Below are 17,818 nucleotides of genomic sequence, written 5' to 3'. Positions count from 1 at the left end.
CTTAAGGAGAGCTCAAAATAATCTTGGCTGTATACAGTAAGAAAGGATTGTTGGAAGTGGGTTGAAAAAGACATAGAAACACTGCACTATAGATGAATTCTACTCTAACTCTACACTTCTGAGATTGTCTTGAGCCCCCAAGGTTCTCACACTTAAGGACCAGTGGTATGGGACATGGGTGCTCCAATGATTGTCACTTGTTTTCTTCCACTTGTTCCCAATTTGCTCCTTTTAAAATTTTATCTCTACTTTGCTAACGATTCAATTTCCTGTTTAGGATCCTACTCTTTCCCACCTGGGTTTGAAGTTTTAACCTATCCCCACATGGTAGTTGTCCTTTTGGTAACCCTCACTTCAGCCTTCTCAAGTAGTCAGTGCTTCGTCTCTGCCCCAAAGGACTCACACCAAAGCCAGGCTCCCTTGGAGCAAGCAGTGGAGGAGTGGAGGAGACTGGAATTCAGAAAAAGTGGAGTCTACCAGGTTCATGACTATGGATCCTTCCTTTAACATTATCATGATGGACAGTGATACTGTTAATAGTTTACGGAAAATTTTGTGCTTCAACGGATAAGTTGGCGTTGTTCAGATCACGCCTCTGAGTTACGTGGTTCTGATCCTTTGGAAGCAATATTACAATTCTGTACGCTCTGATTAACTCAGATAAACGCAAAGTAATTCTTCTCTATAAATATGCCAGTTGTGTCCTATCTGGTGGAGGTCCAATTGACTTCCCTTCCCCTCCACCAGTTTTGCCTCCATTTGTCTATTCATCTCAATATTCCTGATCTATAAGTGTGTCTGTGCTTTGATTTCTCCTGGTTCCCTCATTATGAATAACACGTGTTCATTTTATATCTGTATGAGATTTATGATTTTACCTTTTTGAAAACTATCTTTCAACAATGGGCGGGGGGCTGGAATACGTATGGTAACTAATTTAGTAGTAGACAGCTAGCTAACTATTCTTTATCATGGGTAACCAAAGGCAGGTAAAAGTTAAGAGAAAGCCAAATTAACGGAGATTATGTCCAGAAATTTTTACAATTTTAGTTGACTGCAGTGTTCATGTATAAAAAGGGAAGTTCTATGTAGTCATTTGATAAGCAGTTCCTGTATTTTGAATTAAATGACCTCCACCAAAGCACAGATTCATGGTTTCTTGAAATGAATATCATTACAGAAAAATAGCCAGCGTACATTCTGCAAACTCAGCATAGTAAGCATGTGTTTATGATGGTGGACAATTAACTTCGCTAACTTGTTGCAGTGATGTTACTAACCCTTTTTGATATCAGAGGGATTATTCATTATGTATTTGTACCGACTGGACAAACAGTTAACCAAATTTACTATTTGGAAGTGATGAAAAGGCTGAGTGAAAAAGTTAGACAACTTGAGCTTTTCGCCAACAATTCATGGCTCTTAAATCACGACAACGCACCAGCTCGCACGATACTGTCTTTGAGGGAGTTTTTAGCCAGTAAACAAATAACTATTGGAACACCTTTCTTACTGACCTGATCTCGCCCCCAATGACTTCTTCCTTTACCCGAAGATAAAGGAAATATTGAAAGGAAGACATTTTGGTGACATTCAGGACATCAAGGGTAATATGATGACAGCTCAGATGGCACCTCCACAAAAAGAGTCCCAAAATTTCTCTGAAGGGTGGACTAGGCACTGGTATCGGTGCATAGCTTCCCAAGGGGAGTACTTCAAAGGTGACCGTAGTGATATTCAGTAATGAGGTATGTAGCACTTTTTCTAGGATGAGTTCAAGAACTTAATTGTTGGAACTCATACTTGTCTGTCCTCCTCACTGGGCTCTCTATTCCAAGGCAGCAAGGACACTGTCTTGTTCACTGTCCCATCTCCAGCTGCCACCATTCTCAGTGGCACATGGTAGGGACTCCATCGATGCCTGGTGAATGACTGAACAAAGAGGCAGGCCAGGGTTCCCCTCATCTCTGTAGGCACCAAGACTTGGTTGTGTCAGTTCCTGTGAACTATTGGTATTTCAAAGACAGACGTGTGTTAACCAAGCTCATAGGAGGGTGATTTATAAACCAGAATATTAATTTGTCAATTAAAGAGAGTAATCAAACTATATGCAGTGGGCGGGACGTGCGCCATTCTCTCTCAGGAAAACTATATGGTGGTGGGGTGGGAGTAGCATATTATAATTAGAAGTTTGCTTGATGAGCTTGAAGTCAGAGCACAGGTGGCCACTCTTGTCTGTTGTACTTACACCTCTCTGCAGGGGGTTTCTCCTGCTGGTCAGCATGGGCTTCTGGCTCATCAGCTCCTGTTTCCAGGAATGGGGAAGGAGCGTGAGAAGAATTATGGATGAATTCTTATTCTTTGGGCTTTCCATTGTTAGGCTGCATTCTCCATCTGTTAAGAAATTCTTTCTTCAGAGAGAGTAAAATTGATTCGGTTTTGAGCTTGTTTTTTGAGCTTCACAATCTAGTTTTGCCCCCATTTTGGCCTCTGTAAATAGAATTTGGATGTTCTTGAAACTCCTTAGTCACCTACAGCCAGATTTTTTTGGGGATGTTTTACTTGTCCAAGAGACTGATTGCATGATTGCACTAATTAAATGTCATGCTCAGAGTGCGACATAAACTCTGTTTAGAGGTCCTTGTGGATGCCCAGTAAGTACTGATGACATTATTTTGTAGGGATCGAATCACTTGGGTTTTTTTGTTTTTGTTTTTGCATTATCAAAGTCTTTATTTTTATTATGTTTTCAGGAGCCATTGTAATCTCTAAGCTTCTTGCTATTCTGTGAAATGTTGCCAGGTGGTTTTGTAAAGTGATCACTTTTAACTCAAGACTGACCTATAAAGATAAAATTTCTAAAAAGCAGATCAGCCACACGGATAATAATGATAGCAGAAATGCTTGTTTTTGTGTATCTTTTTCCCCCCAATCTTATTAAAGATTTTTTTCCCCTCTAACAGATTGAAGTGATGAAAATGTGCCTGGAGGCTTGGTTGCCAGTACCAAACAAATTCTATAATTAAATAATGGAAGCAGTCAGAATCCATCATATGACTTGCAAGGAATGGAGAAAGAGGAATTCGTACCATTTAATGGTTAGCAAACTGTCGGTAAAAGACGAGTCATGGTCCGGGGCTCTATATGCCCAGGGTTGTGGGGCATGTCCTGAGGCTAACGGGAATCACGGAAGGTCTTGGAGCAGGGAAATGACATGGTCCAGTGTGCACACGTGGCCACTCACCTCGGGGGCAGTGAGGATGGAGCCTAAGGGAGAAGAGGTTGGTTGAGATGTTGAGAGAAACAGGCAGGCCGAGAAGACCAGAGACCTGGAGAAAGTCCTGGGCAATGCTGTAACTGAATGCCAACCCGTTGCTTTAAAGTAACAGGCAGATAAAGAACCACGGGAGACACCAACACTTAGGGATTGATCCAAGAAGGAACCTGCAAAAAGACTCTGATGGGCAGTCAGAGGTAGAAGAACAAAGAGAGAAGACTGTGATGGGAACAGGGGCGAGTGAGTGGTCAGTGGTTCAAATACTTCTGGGGGGTAAAGGAAGAGGACGGAAATACCTGCTGAATTTGGAGATGCTTTCCAAGAATGGTTTAGTGGGTTCATAGTAAAAGAAAGGGACAGTAGTGGGTTACAGTTTGAAGGAGGAGCGAGGTATTAGGTAGAGGAGAATAGCAGAATGAGTTATTTGGTTTGGTTTTGACTTTGAGATGGTAGAGAATTGAGCATGAGAAGGAGAAGACAGTGGAAGGGAAAGGGTGAAGATTCAGTAAAGAGAAAAATGGAGAGATGGGCCTGGATCTTAGAGGAGATGGGGAACGATGGGATGACAGGGGGCTTATCCTTTTGTAAGAGGGAGATACTTCTTTCTCTGAGATTGAAATTGGGGATGGCTTATAGCTAAACATCAGTTCACATCAGGCAGCCTCATTATTTTTCTGAAATAGGAAGCATGATTAAATAAGCGAGGAAGGCACAGAATGGTGAAGACAGCAGAACAGTGAACATGTAAGGTAGCTACTGAGGGAGATGGAAGACGGCGGTCGCTGGTGCCATGTAATAGAATTGTCAAGGTGAATAAGAGGCCAAGCACATTGGACACCAACCCACCTACTGTGTGATTTCCCCCCCAGCAGTTCTAGGGGAAGGAGTTAGATATAGGAATGTATTATTCCAGGGGCTCTATTGTTCCCTTATTGCAGATTTGCCAGCTGAGTGTGACAAAATATCAAGGGAGCTGGGAATTTAGAGTGTTGGCAAGACGTTGCAAATGCTACAAATGGGCAGACAAGCAGTCCCACATAGTGACAAGTGGGCAGAGATTGTGATCTTGTAATGCAGTGATTAAAGAGTCATCTCGGCAGTCTGGTCTGGGAGACGTCAAGTGTGAACTTGGTCCACCGAGTTCTCGTCGGTCTCCAGGAGGGTGGCCACTGTCCTTTCTGTGACTTGTCTTGGTATACTCTCAACTCTCATGTGTGGACTGATCCTTTTCTCTTCTTTAGCTAATTCTGGTAAGAAGTTCTTACAAAGGGTTTTCACCAGAAAATTGAAATTAAAAACAAACAAACAAAAGTATCAGAGTTGACAGAAACAGAATTCTTATTTTGGCCCAACAGTCTGGCCCCAGGGATTTTGGTCTTATCACTTACCTGGCAACCTTCCTGACGCCTCTGCTTTTTCTCTTCCAAGATCCAAGTGCTCAGACTGCCAGCTTGCATTAGTTTTAGGGCGGGGTCCCTGTCCATTTACATCGTGGACTTATTCTACCGGAATGTGAGTTCCCGGCAGCAGGCCATGGTGTGCTTCACCTCCGGAGCTGCCTCGGTCATTTCAAGTTCTCCTTGACAGCCAGTCCTTTTCAACCTGATCCACAGTCATGTTCCTGGGATGACAAGTCCACCCACACTCGTCTTGCAGCAATCTCTTCTTCTGCCAGGTTTCCAGGTCTTTGTAATTCCTACTCTCATCTCGGTCAATTTCTCTCTGTCCTCTCTGACTTGTCTGAAAGATGTCCCCAAATTAGAAGTGAAGGAGGAGTTGATCTATGTCTTTATCTACAGAGGGTGCCAGCTTCTCAAACAGGATCGGTCCATAGGTCATGTCCTCTCTCAACTGAGGACTGAGGTTTCTTATTTTCTTCTTTCAAGTAACTCCCTTGTGTTCCTCGTCATGAGCTCAGATTGATGGAACAGCCATTTCTCACTAATTCACACGGCAGAGAGGAGTGATCATCTAATCTAACTGGGCGATCTAGCCTTCTCCTTGGAAGGTCTAACACCCACCTTCCCCTCCCCAGGGACTCCTGGCATCGCTTACATGTCAGGTCCTCAAGCATTTTAAAACATGGCAGTTATACTGTTAATCTGTAATTTTGTCACGGAATATCAAATATTGTGAAAAACAGCATGAACTGGGAGATATGTCTAAGGGGGCAGTGAAAAGGGTCTTACATTGGTCAGATACCTAATATAGACAGATGTTGGAAGTTTGTGGATTTTGCATTCTACATGTTCCTAGGAAGGTTTTAATGACAATAGGTAAAAAGGAAGAAAACTATGAAGACTCTTTGGATGAAAAGGGGACAGGAGAGAAACAGAAAGCAAAGGGACCGCCAGGGGCTGCCCTTTCTCTTGCTTTCACTGTGAAGTGACTTTCTGTGGGAGAACGTTCTGACCGCTGCGGTTGTAGCAATGACTTGAGGAGAGAACGCAATGGTGCATTTAGGAGAATAAGAACACAACATTTATTTAGTGATGTCTGTGAGCCAGGGGTTCTTACACACGTCCCATGTAATCGCACGTCTTAGTCCCTCTGGGCTTCTGTAACAGATTACCAGAGGCTGGGCGGCTTATAAACAACAGAAATTGATCTCACACAGTTCCGAAGGCTGGAAAATCCAGGGTCCTAGCAGCTGCAGATCTGGCGTCTGGTGAGGTCCAGATTCCTCATAGACAGCCATCTTTTCACTGTAACCTCACAGGCTCCAGGGGCCAACGACTCTTATGACGATTTTAAAAGGGCACTAATCCCATTCTTCAGGGCTCCCCCTTCATGGTCTCATCACCTCCCAAAGGCACCACCTCTTAATATCATCACCTTGGGGGTTAGGATGTCAACAAATGAATTCAGGGACACAAACATTCAGCCTACAGCATACCTATCCTTAGGTTCAAAGACCAAGGTCAGAGAGCAGATCCCAGATTCAAAGCTTGGTCCCACTGACACCTAAGACCCTGCTTTTTCCTATGATTTCATTCTCTCATTCCCACTTTGCCCCACACACTCTCGTTTGCTTTCTCCGTGGATCTTCAGTGATTTTCAGTTGGGCAAAACCGTTCTGACTTTTTATTAACAAAGATACTATCTGCTTTAAGGGAAGTTATAGGACACTGAATCCTATGGGGACCTGCTTGTCACAGGTTTACAATTCAATATCACAAAGCCATCATAATTCAAAGCACTGCTGGCTTTGTAATTCACTTCATTAACGGTGCTGCCTGAATACAATACACAGTCAATTAGAAATAAACAAATCCTTGGAAAGTACAGTAATACATTCAGGAAACAAAGAAGATGAACCATGTAGACAGAAGGAGGGGAAAGGAGGGAGGCAGTGGGGGAGGGGGAGAAACATCATATCAGGATTTTATAAGCCCATAAGTACTCTGTGCACTGTGCTTTTAGAAAACATTTCTGAGAAATATTGGAGAATTAATTATGAATCTCTTGTTTAGACCTTCACCTGTACACCTCCTATATCCAATGTATTTTGAAGTCCTGTCAGTCTGATCTCCAGAATATGTCTCAAATCTGTCAACTCCTCTTCAGGCTGATGGACAGTGTGGTGCCATCTTCCAGGGCACTTGTGTATCCCAGTGTCCTCTCTTTCTGGACCCTCGGGATGCTTGGTCTTTTCTGACTGCCACTTTGCAATCAGGTTGGGCCTGTGACTTGTTCTGGCTGGGCGAGAGCATTCCGGTGCAGGGGAGACCTGCCAGCACATTCTTCTGCCACAGTAGTCATGGAAGCATATTGTTGCAAGGAAGGTGCCCCAAGACTGAAGCAGTCTGGATCCCTCAACTGTGTGGAGACAGCTGCTTTACAAAGCCACCCAGACACGCAGTGGGCATTTCAGGAACAACAAACGAAGTTGTGTTATGTAAAGCAACTGTGTGCGTGTTGTGTGTTAGGACATCATAATGTGTTCTATCCTGACTAGTAAAACAAGTTGCCGTCATCTCTCTCTAGGAACCCTCCAGGAGCCTCCTAACTTTCCCACCTTGTCTGTAGTCCCAATTCTCCTCATTTCATATCTCTGCATAGTGAACTTCTTAAAACATACAGTGGGTCACATCGCTCCCCTGCCTCAACACTATTGCTTCCCCTTCTTATTTGGATAAATTCTAAACCTCGTTGACCAGACTTGTGGACTCGGGCCCCTACCTACTTCTCCAAACACCCTTTTGCCTTTGAGCCTTGAGCAGCACCTGCCTTCTTTCAGTTCCTCAAACATTCTGGGCTCCTCCCCATGCTGGGGCCTTCGCATATACTTTTCCTTCTGCCTGGAATGTTCCCCCCACTTCCAAAGTTCGTGTAGGTCACTTGGATTACCCTTGAGATTTCCATCAAAATGACACTGTTTCAAAGGCCCCCTCAGTATGCATGACAGGGGTCTCCCCATTACACTTCTCCATGGCACCCACTGCTGTTTTAAGGATCCGAATCTCAGTTCGTACTTCTAGATTCATTTGCGTGTCTGTGTGTGCGTGTGATAAATATCTTTCTCCCTAACCAGACTGCAAGCTCCATTAAGGAAAGAGGCCGTGTCTGTTTTCTCCGCCTCCATATCCTAAGCATCCTGTGCCGGCCCCCAGCCCATATTAGGTGATTGTCAGCAACTACCTTCAGGATGGTTAAATAAATATATTGACAGCAGTTGGCACAGTTTTGAAGTCTAAGGAAAGTGATAGTTGACATTTTTTGAGCATTTACTATGTCAGGCATGGCACGAAGTGCTTTACATTGTTTTCTATGTCATGTGTGTATCATGACAATAACACTACAAGGGAGGGGTAGAGACGCGGACAGCAATGCCTGGAGTGGTTAAATAGTGTGCATGTGTCTGTGAGGCTCCTCAGGCAGCCCGACTCCATAACCCGTTTCCTTAAATTGCTTTTTGATTGGGTTTTGTTCTAACTCTAATTTTCCAGGTTCATGAACAATAGCAACAGACCCTTATATCACTGCTACATACTGATCAAAGGCCAGATTTACCTTGCATTATTTTTGGAGAGCACTATTGATCTCCTATGTCTGCATGCTTCTTACCAGAGATGGCATCTTTTAAATATAAAGCCTACTTATACATACAATGACTAAAACTATTCAATAATTTGCTGATTGTACATGCTAACCCAAAATATGAAAACCTGAAAGTATAAAGCCTTCCAGAGGGAGTTCTTTTCTGTTTGACTTTATCATGGAACTTTTTTTTTTTTTTTTTTAAATTTAGACCCATCAGAGGTGAAAAATATCAATTTTCTTTTCCATGGAGAAATCTGATAATGGAACAAAAATCAGACTCCATTTGAGCACACTTTATCAATGAAATGTGATTTTTGTTACTAATATCTTATAAACTCTCATTATAAATCAATCATTGTAAAAAAAATCTGTTTCATGAAACAGCACCTACCTGGATGAGAACTCACTCCGACTGACAGAGAGATGCTCCAATCTGCAAGACGGTTTTCGGACATTATCGAATAAGACCAAAAAGTAAGTTCTACGCTTCATGTTTAATTTAATTTTAATATAAGTGTTTTGTATTCAAAATGTTTTACAGCGTCTTTACAAACATTTGGGAAATAAGGCCATATTCATGCTCAGGCTTGACCTTGGGTTTGGAGGACTGGTGGGGACAGAGTCCCAGAGAGCAGTTTCCAGGCTCTCAGCCTCACGTGGAAAGGTGCTGGCTCGGGTAATAGATGGCCATCAGCTGTAACTAGTTGGCCGTCAGCTGTAACCAGTTAGCCATTGGCCACTAATATAACTGCCGTGGCTACGCTAGTAAGCGCAGATTGCAGTTAGCGAGTGAGGTTGGTTGGTAGAGAAGTGGACGGCGGATTGCAGATAGTGTGGCTCCCGCTTCCTCTGTCTCAACCAGCCGCCACCAAGAATATAGTGGTATGACTCCCCTAGCTATGCTTCCATGGGTGTTCCTTTTTGGCTTTACCATATCCTGCGTTCTTATGTGGGGAAGAGGACCAGAGACCCCGCGTGACACTCTGCATGACAAGGAGCTCCGGGTAAGGAGAACGGATGAGGGGCTGAACAGTGCAGATCACTGTCGGACCCCCACAGACCAGCCGGCAGTGGGGACTTGCTCTCCTTCCCCTGGGTTCATATTCACTGGAAACTCTGCGTAGATTTGCTGGCTTACCTTTTATAGGTCCTCAGTCTTTAAGCATTCCGGACCTGATTTTAGAAAAATGAACACTTGCACGGAATTGTCACAATCCCAGAAGGGTTAACGGACTTACTCCCAGTCCCAGCTGTGGCTCACTCCCACTTACCCACACCTGCTTACAATCCTGCATTTTAGAAAGTTCATGATACTATCTTGTCCAAACTGGGGGGAAGGAGATCTAAAAAGCTCCAAAAGCTTCAGATGTAGCAGGAGGCACAGGTGGCCTCAGAGTCTGATGGCAGAGGCACTGCTTTGTCTGTATCTGAAAGGAGGCCCGTCTGACAGCACTGACCAAGGGCGTGCCTGTAAGGCAGGCGCTTTGCTTACTTACACCTGTAATCTCCCGTAAAGGAACTAATCTGAGTTGCATTTTGCTGTGGGCTTGTCTGACAAAGTTGGAAGATTGTTCAGGTAAGAGGTAAACAGCAGATTTCCTCATGCCAGTCTCTTGCAAGGGACAGCCAGCGACCTTCCTTCCTCTATATTTTTATGTTTTTCTCTTTCTCTACCTAAAAATCTCTCTCTCTCTCTCTCTCTCTCTCTCTCTCTCTCTCTCTCTCTCTCTCTCTCTCATACACACACACACACACACACACACACACACACACATGCGCGCACACATACACACCTCTTCCTCTTTCAATTTTAAATATAGTGTTTGCAGGAGGAGAAGTTCAAGTGGCTGCCTAAAATCCGTTCACTCCCTTCTTGGGGGGTGTGGGAGGTTGTCCTGGGGGAAAAGAAACCAAGGCAGGCAACCTGCTCTAATCTCTTTTTAACTGCACCTCTGGGTTATAGACTGATGCTATTTGCTGGGAAGAAGAGATCTTATCCATTGAAAGCCCCTCGCAGGCTGCTCCCTGGTGAAGTATTATATATATAGTAAATGGGACCCAGGATCTTTGAGGCAGGTCTCCCTGGAGAGTAGAAGCCAGGCCATGCAACTTTCTGGGTATGTTTCGTAGTTTAAATGTCTGGTGCGGAAAGACAGACCAGGGAGAGCAGCCCTCATGTCCCAGGTACTCTCGGCTTCCTCTGAACCCCTTACTCGAGTGGGTCTTTGACATGAGTAGGAAAGCCTGGTCCTGGGTGAGATCTCTCTGATTTGAGCTCATCTTGGCTCACAACCCAGTTCCTGTATGTGAGCTCCGTTTATTACAAAAGGCTAGCCCTGTTCACGTTATTCTTTTCTTTTCCTTGAATTCCAACTGCTGGGTCCTGGCTTCCTAGAGAAATCCACTGTGCTGAGTACCTTCCCACTTGCTGTACCTGATCTGCAGTTCCCGTTTCACTACAGTTTAGCCTGTCTTTCTTTGCTCTGGGAGGCCAAGACTTCATCTCTAGGCTCCTTGCTCCTTGGTCATCTGGTTTTGTTTGGATTTGACCCAGAGGGGAGCACTAGAAATTGATCAGAAAGAGGGAAGAAGGGAAAGAAACTGTTTTCTTGTGGTGTTGCTGCAGGTTAGTGAACTCCTCGACTGAGGGAAGATGTTACATCCTGAGCGAAGGCCGTGACTTTTGTTAGGGCTCTGCTGGTCCCCTCCCCACCCTTCCCTTGCACTTTTCAGCTTAGGGCTAAGCTGTAAATAGTCCCGTAATATTGTATTTGGATTTCCCTTCATTTCGCCCAGGACTTTAGGAAAAGTCCCTTCTTTGAACTTCCCTTAAATGACACAGAGTGGGCGGGCCATCATTCCTGCCAGGACTCTTGCTTACTGTAGAAAGGCTAGAATGAACACACAAATGCGCTTCTTCTGAAACAATAAATTCATTGAATTTTGGGTGGACTTAAAGTAGCTCCTGTATTATACATGGCACTACACATGGTTTGATTGTGTTGGAGCCATTGTTTTGTTTGTTGGGCTATTTCTGAAACTTTTCCTGAGGGACTCGAGTTCCAGACCTCCTGCAGCCCCCTCCATGCATCAAATAAATGGCTCGAGACCTCATGAAAAGTAGAACTTGGGAAAACTGGTCCTTGCTTCACCATCCCCTGTGACAAGCCAGTTGTTCTTCTTGCTCAACATGTGAATCCATGTGTGGAAGTTGCCTTTGACTCCGCTCAACTCTCTTCCTGATAAGAACTATTTTTGCTCCCCAGAGCGACAAAAGCCCTCAAGGTGAGTATGATCTATGGCTGTGCATTGGAACAAAGCACTTGAGTCAGCATGGGGGGAAATTCTTTCATGATGGAAGGTATTCTTTTTCGAGCAGAGAATTTCACAACTCTTTTATGTGCATCAACAAAAATGGTTAACTGCGGTATGCTAATGAGAATGCCTAGGCATATGCTCTCATGTTTGCTCTTTCTCTTTTTTTCTGTGGTTTTGTATTTGGTGCTGAGACCTTTTCTTGGCTGTTCTGTAGGGGGACGCCTTTCCATTATGCACACAATTTTCAGCTAGCTTATGTAATTAGCCTGCATTGGTATTCTGTTCGGCAAAGGTCTAGAGAGAGCAGGCACGGATTGCCCATTGTTGTGAAAGTGTTATTTTGCACACAGGAGACTAATTTTTTCAGTCGTATTGTCTATTGTCAGAAATGGTGCATAATGCGACCAGTGCTATTACAGACTTATAGGAGACAATCAGGAAAGCTATTCAGGGTGTGGTGATAAAAAGTAATTTCATTTTCTTAGAAATAATTATTTAGCTCTATTTTTGTCACGGTCTATTGAAGTCTTAGAATTTTCTCTTTCTTCAGCCAATTTGTCCCTTTCGGGCTGCTAAAATAGAATTTAGGAAGATGGAGTTGTAGTGGGAGGGAAACAGTGCTTTTTCTCCACTGGTCTTGACTGTATTTTTGAATAAAGGAAAATTAAACAGTTGCCTTTCTGCGGACCAGTGGGATAGGATGTTATGTAGGGTAATTCTTTATTCTCTGTTTAAGACTATGAACTCCAAAGAGCTTATTCATGGTTCTATCCTGGGTGCCTACCACACATAACGGTAGTAGTTGCTCAGGAAATACTTGATGGATGAATTAATGCGTGGATAGATTTCTTAAGTCTTCAAAGCATTTTCTCTACCATCTCTTAATTTCCAGCTCTTCAAAAATTATTCTTAAGTCCATAAACTTCAACTCCTTTTTGAAACCAGTTTTTCACTGTTCTGACTCTTCTCCTTGCTTTGAATCTTCAGTGTTTTCCTGCCTTACCCTTTCCCCCTGAATATTCCTCTGGGTTTCTTCAGCCCAATTCTTTCACCAGGTTATTTCCCAGAGAAAATATTATACTGTATTAAAAATGCTACATAGCCATCTTAGTACTGCTAGTTTGCTTATCTTTCAGTATGGCAAAGGTTATTTATAATCTTTTCTGCTTGTATTTTTAGACAGATGATGATTGTATGGATAACCAAGCTGTCCGTCTTGGTCTGCATTGCTTCAGACCAATGAACTGATTTTTTTAAGAGCAGATATTTCCTAGGGACTGACCCAGAAAATGAACTCATTTCTTCCCCTCTTGTTGCTGTGCTTCTGTTCTTCCTTGTGCTTCTCTTCCATTTTCTCAGATGATTTTGGATCCCCTAAAATTTACATTTATTTGTTTGGTGTCTGCCATTTGGTCAGGGAAGATGAACTGCTTTAGCAAATTCTCCCAAAATGCGATGTTGTAACAAAATTCTATTCTCTCTCATACTACCTTCAATATAGACATTCCTTCTTGACTCAGCAACTCTCCTCTGAGTATTGACTGAGGGATCCTGGCTCCTTCAATCTTACCATGTAGCCATTTTCAACAGATAATCCTAAGCTTGCTGCTGAAAATGAAGATGCTATGGAGAAAACACACACAGCTTGGAGGGGACACACATCACCTCCATTGTTTGGAATTGGCTCACTTAGACATTTGAGGTCATGCAACTCTTTCTGGCCAATAGAATTGTGAGTGGAGTAGGTGTGTTGTTGGCGTTGGGGAATGTGATGTGTGGCTGGGAAGCCTCTGGCACCAAGACTTGTATGCTATGAAAGACAGCACGAATCAGGTCAACCAGATTCCTCTGCCACAGGTATATGAAGTACCATTCTCATCGTGCTGTTGACTATAGGCTATGGTGTTTCTCAAAGGTGGAAGACAACCTTTTTTTTTTTTAACCACAGTAATCTCTTACCTTGTTTAAACACTAGAGTAGTTAAAATAGTATCTATAGTGAAAGGAGAGACTAAGAGATCTTCTCCTCAGGGGCAGAGAGTAAGCCTCTCCCTATAACTTCCTGTACCATCACTAAGGCATGAAAGAGTCCCTTGCATTCAGATAGCTTTTTTTGGTAAGATCCAAATTCTCATCATTAAGATTTGGAAAACAGCTCTTGCATAAGCTAGGTGTGGTTTGAACCATATGCTACTCGCTGAGTGTATGTGTTTGATGAGCTATTTCTTGTAATGCCCCCATTTAAAATTATAGAGAACCATAGAATTTTCCGAAAGGTAACTTCCTAATGGGGCACCAGAAAGCTACTAGTTAGAAGGTGCCCTTGTGCAGAGTGAAAGGCACAGTGAATTGAAGACTGGCCATCAGTGTTCTTTATTATTTATTATCTTGGAGAGTACAGTATGGACTTGGAAATGAAAGGTATAACTTATGGCAGATCAGACTTCAAAAAACCCAAATGTGAGCATATCACTTGACAGCCTGCTAACAGAGCAGGTATTCCTAAATCTCAACATGTCTATCAGGAAAAACCATTTTTGGTCATATATAAGATTTTCTTGACATAGAATGCCACATGACTTGTTTCTACTAAGTGTTAAATCTGTGGTGCTTTCATTGTTTTTGAAAGCGGAGAATATCTTTCCATTTCTTTGTGTCTTCTTCAATTTCTTTAAAAAATGTCTTGTACTTTTCAGTGTATAATCCTTCACATCCTTTGTTAATTTTATTCCTAGATGTTTTCTTCTTTTTGTAGCAATTGCAAAAGAAATTTTTTTTCATTTCTTTTTCTGAAATTTCACTGTTAGTATATAGGAATGCAATGGATTTTTATATATTGATTTTGTACCCAGCAACTTTACTGTATTCATTTATCGTTTCTAATTGCTTTTTGGTGGAATCAACATAGGTAAAATGGCCATATTACACAAAGCAATATACAGATATAATGCAATCCCCATCAAAATCCAGATGGCATTTTTTAAAGAGATAGAACAAAAAAAAATCATCAGATTTGTATGGAATCACAAAAGACATCGAATAGTCAAAGCAATCATAAGGAAAAAAACAAGACTGGAGGTATCATAACTCCCTGACTTCAATTTGTACTGCAAAGCAACAATAATGAAAACAGCATGGTATTGGGAGAAAAATAGACATACAGATCAATGGAATAGAATTGAAAACCCAGAAATAAACCCACATATATATGGGCAGATAAAAAGGAGCCTAAAAGGAACCAGAAACATACAGTGGAGAAAAGAAAGCCTCTTCAATAAGTGCTGCTGGGAGAATTGGAAAGCCACGTGCAAAAGAATGAAACTAGATTGCTATATATCGCCATACACCAAAATTAACTCAAAATGGATAAAAATCCTAAACATAAGACCTGAAGCAATAAACTGCATAGAAGAAAGCATAGGTCCTAAACTTACAGATGTTGAGTTCAAGAGGATTTTATGAATTTGACCTCAAAGGCAAGGGGAGTAAAAACAAAAACAAATGAATGGGACCACGTCAAACGAAAAAGCTTCTGCACAGCAAAAGAAACCATCAACAAAGCAAAGAGACAACCACCTGAATGGGAGAAGATATTTGCAAAGAAGGTCTCCAATAAGGGGCTAATATCCAAAATATATAAAGAACTCATACACCTCAACAACAAAAAAGCAAACAATCCATTTAAAAAATGGGCAGAGGACCTGAACAGACACTTCTTCCAAGAAGACATACAAATGGCCAACAGGCATATGAAAAAATGCTCAATTCAACTTCACTAGCTATTAGGGAACTGCAAATCACAACCTCAATGAGATATTACCTCACACCTATTAGAATGGCTATCATCAACAAGACATAGTAACAAGTGTTGAAGAGGCTGTGGAAAGAAAGGAATGGTCCTACACTGTTAGTGGGAATGCAAATTGGTCTAACTGCTATGGAAAACAGTATGGAGGTTCCTCAAAAGATTAAGAATAGAATTACCATATGACCCAGCAATCCCCTTCTGGGTATCTACTCCCAAAATCTGAAAACATTTATCCCTAAAGATATATGTACCCTGATGTTTATTGCCGCATTATTTATGGTGGCCAAGACATGGAAACAAAGTGTCCTTTGATAGATGATTGGATAAAGAAGATGTGGTATATATACACAATGGAATACTACTCTGCCATAAGAAAAGATGAAATAGTGACATTTGTGACCAAATGGATGGATCTTGAGATCTTTATGCTAAGCGAAATAAGTCACACAGAAAAAGCGAAGAACCATATGATTTAACTCATATGTGAGATATAAAACAAAGCAACAAAGAAACAAGACAAACAAAGAAACCAAAGCTCAGTTTAGTGGTTACCAGAGGGTAAAGGGAGAGAGGGGATGGTAGAAGAAGGAAAGGGGGATCAAATATATGGTAATGGAAGGAAAATTAATGCTGGGTGGTGAGCACACAATATGACATGTAGATGATGAAGTATAGAAATGTACACTTGAAACCTATATAATTTTACTAACAATTGTCACCCCAATAAATTTAATAAAATAAAATTTTAAACAAAAGTGATACCCATACTTTCATCTGTCTTCTCACCTATCACTCTTTAAGTTCCCTTTCCTGGTCAGCTTTTAAGGGCTCCAGAATCTACCATTCTTCCTTTTGTTTGGTATAGAGGTCAGAACGAAATTAATACAAAACAGCCATCATACCAACATGGTACATTCTTAATATCTTGGGAAATTTCTTTGGTACCCAAAGCAGTGACTGTGTTTACTGATATAAAATTTTAAGTTTGGGCAGATGAATTAATATGAAGGCAATGATAGAAGTCTCTGAAACTTTTTTTTGCATTTATGCTAAACAAAAATAATGCCAAATCTATTAAAAGGTACTTTAACCATAATTCTGTACCTCAAAGAATACATAAGAAATAAACAATCATGCAATTTAAGAATTTGAGGTAATAGTTTCTTAAATTATTTTAAGCTATATCCTTTTTGTGTTCTTACCATGAGCATGAATGACTTTTATTTTTCTAAAAAATCTAACTCCCAAAGTTTAAAGATAATAAATGAGATTATGATTTGTTCAAGGTCAGGCAACCAGTTAATGGGAGGGTGGGAACTTTTTGTGTGTGGTTGTTCATGTTGAAAGATAACCAGCATAATCCTAATATGAATTCCTTAATTAACACTTGTTAAGAGTTGCTTAGTATCATTTTTTACAGTGCTGCAAGATTGAGGTAGTGTACTATAACGGTTTGAAAGTAGAAACAAAACTGCATTTTCCCTCAGGAAAATTGAAACACTGACTTTTAGTTATGCTACAATGTCGATTATGTATTCACACCAGAAGATTTCCTCACACTTGCTCAAATAACTAGTCATGTGAAAGAAACTTGTAATAGGAAGACAATGAGTAATCCTACATATTTGAGGTCATTAAGAAATAATTGCAATTACTTGCAACTTTAGAAGTGGTACAGGGAAAGAAAGCAAATCTGTTACTTTGTTCAACATTTTCAAATATAACAGGTAATGTTAAAGGCATAGTTTATTTACTACTTGTGGTAGCCAGAATTCCAAGGTGGCGCTCAGCGATCCTGTCCTGCTGTTCACCTGCTTTCCCTCTACCCCACTGAAGGGGACTGCTTTGTGTAAGCAATATGATATTGCAGAAATAAGGCCAGATCCTAAAAGAATTTGGTAGTTCTGCTTTGCCATCTTTTGGATTTCTTGCTCTGAAGTAAGCTAGTTACCATGTCACGGGGACATGGAGAGGTCTGTGAGGCAAGGAACTATGGTCCCCTGCCAACAGCCAGCACCAGCTTGTCAGCCATGTAAGTGAATCTTCTTGGAAGTAGATCCTTCGGGCCCAACCAATATGTTCGTTTTGCATCCAAATGAGAGCTGCTGGGCCGAAACCACCCAGCTAAGCTGCTTATGAATTCCTGACCTACAGAAACTGTTCAGTAATAAACATTCATTGTTGTTTTAAGCCACTAAGTTTTGTAGTAAATTTATTTCATAGCCCTAGATAACTAATTGACAATTCAATTCATAATCCTTTATATTATCATTTTTTTATTATAATAATTGTTACTACCAGAATTATCAAAACTGTTAATAACAACTACTATTTTTGCAGCCCTACTATATGTGAGGTAATTTAAATGCATCT

The 17,818-nt window shown here is 41.5% G+C and overlaps 1 protein-coding gene across 2 annotated transcripts in view; it reads left to right on the top strand.

Moving 5' to 3' along the window:
- ST8SIA6 (ST8 alpha-N-acetyl-neuraminide alpha-2,8-sialyltransferase 6) overlaps window positions 1-17,818 on the top strand; it is a 137,453-nt gene that overhangs the window by 46,493 nt on the left and 73,142 nt on the right. For both annotated transcript variants that reach the window (XM_033100517.1, XM_033100516.1), the window contains exon 3: window positions 8,705-8,794. In XM_033100517.1, coding sequence (XP_032956408.1) covers window positions 8,705-8,794 — 90 coding nt within the window. The remainder of the gene's footprint in view (window positions 1-8,704; window positions 8,795-17,818) is intronic.

This window comes from Rhinolophus ferrumequinum (assembly GCF_004115265.2).
Source record: "Rhinolophus ferrumequinum isolate MPI-CBG mRhiFer1 chromosome 5 unlocalized genomic scaffold, mRhiFer1_v1.p scaffold_110_arrow_ctg1, whole genome shotgun sequence".
NCBI lineage: Eukaryota > Metazoa > Chordata > Mammalia > Chiroptera > Rhinolophidae > Rhinolophus > Rhinolophus ferrumequinum.
This window is presented reverse-complemented; position numbering and strand designations above follow the sequence as displayed.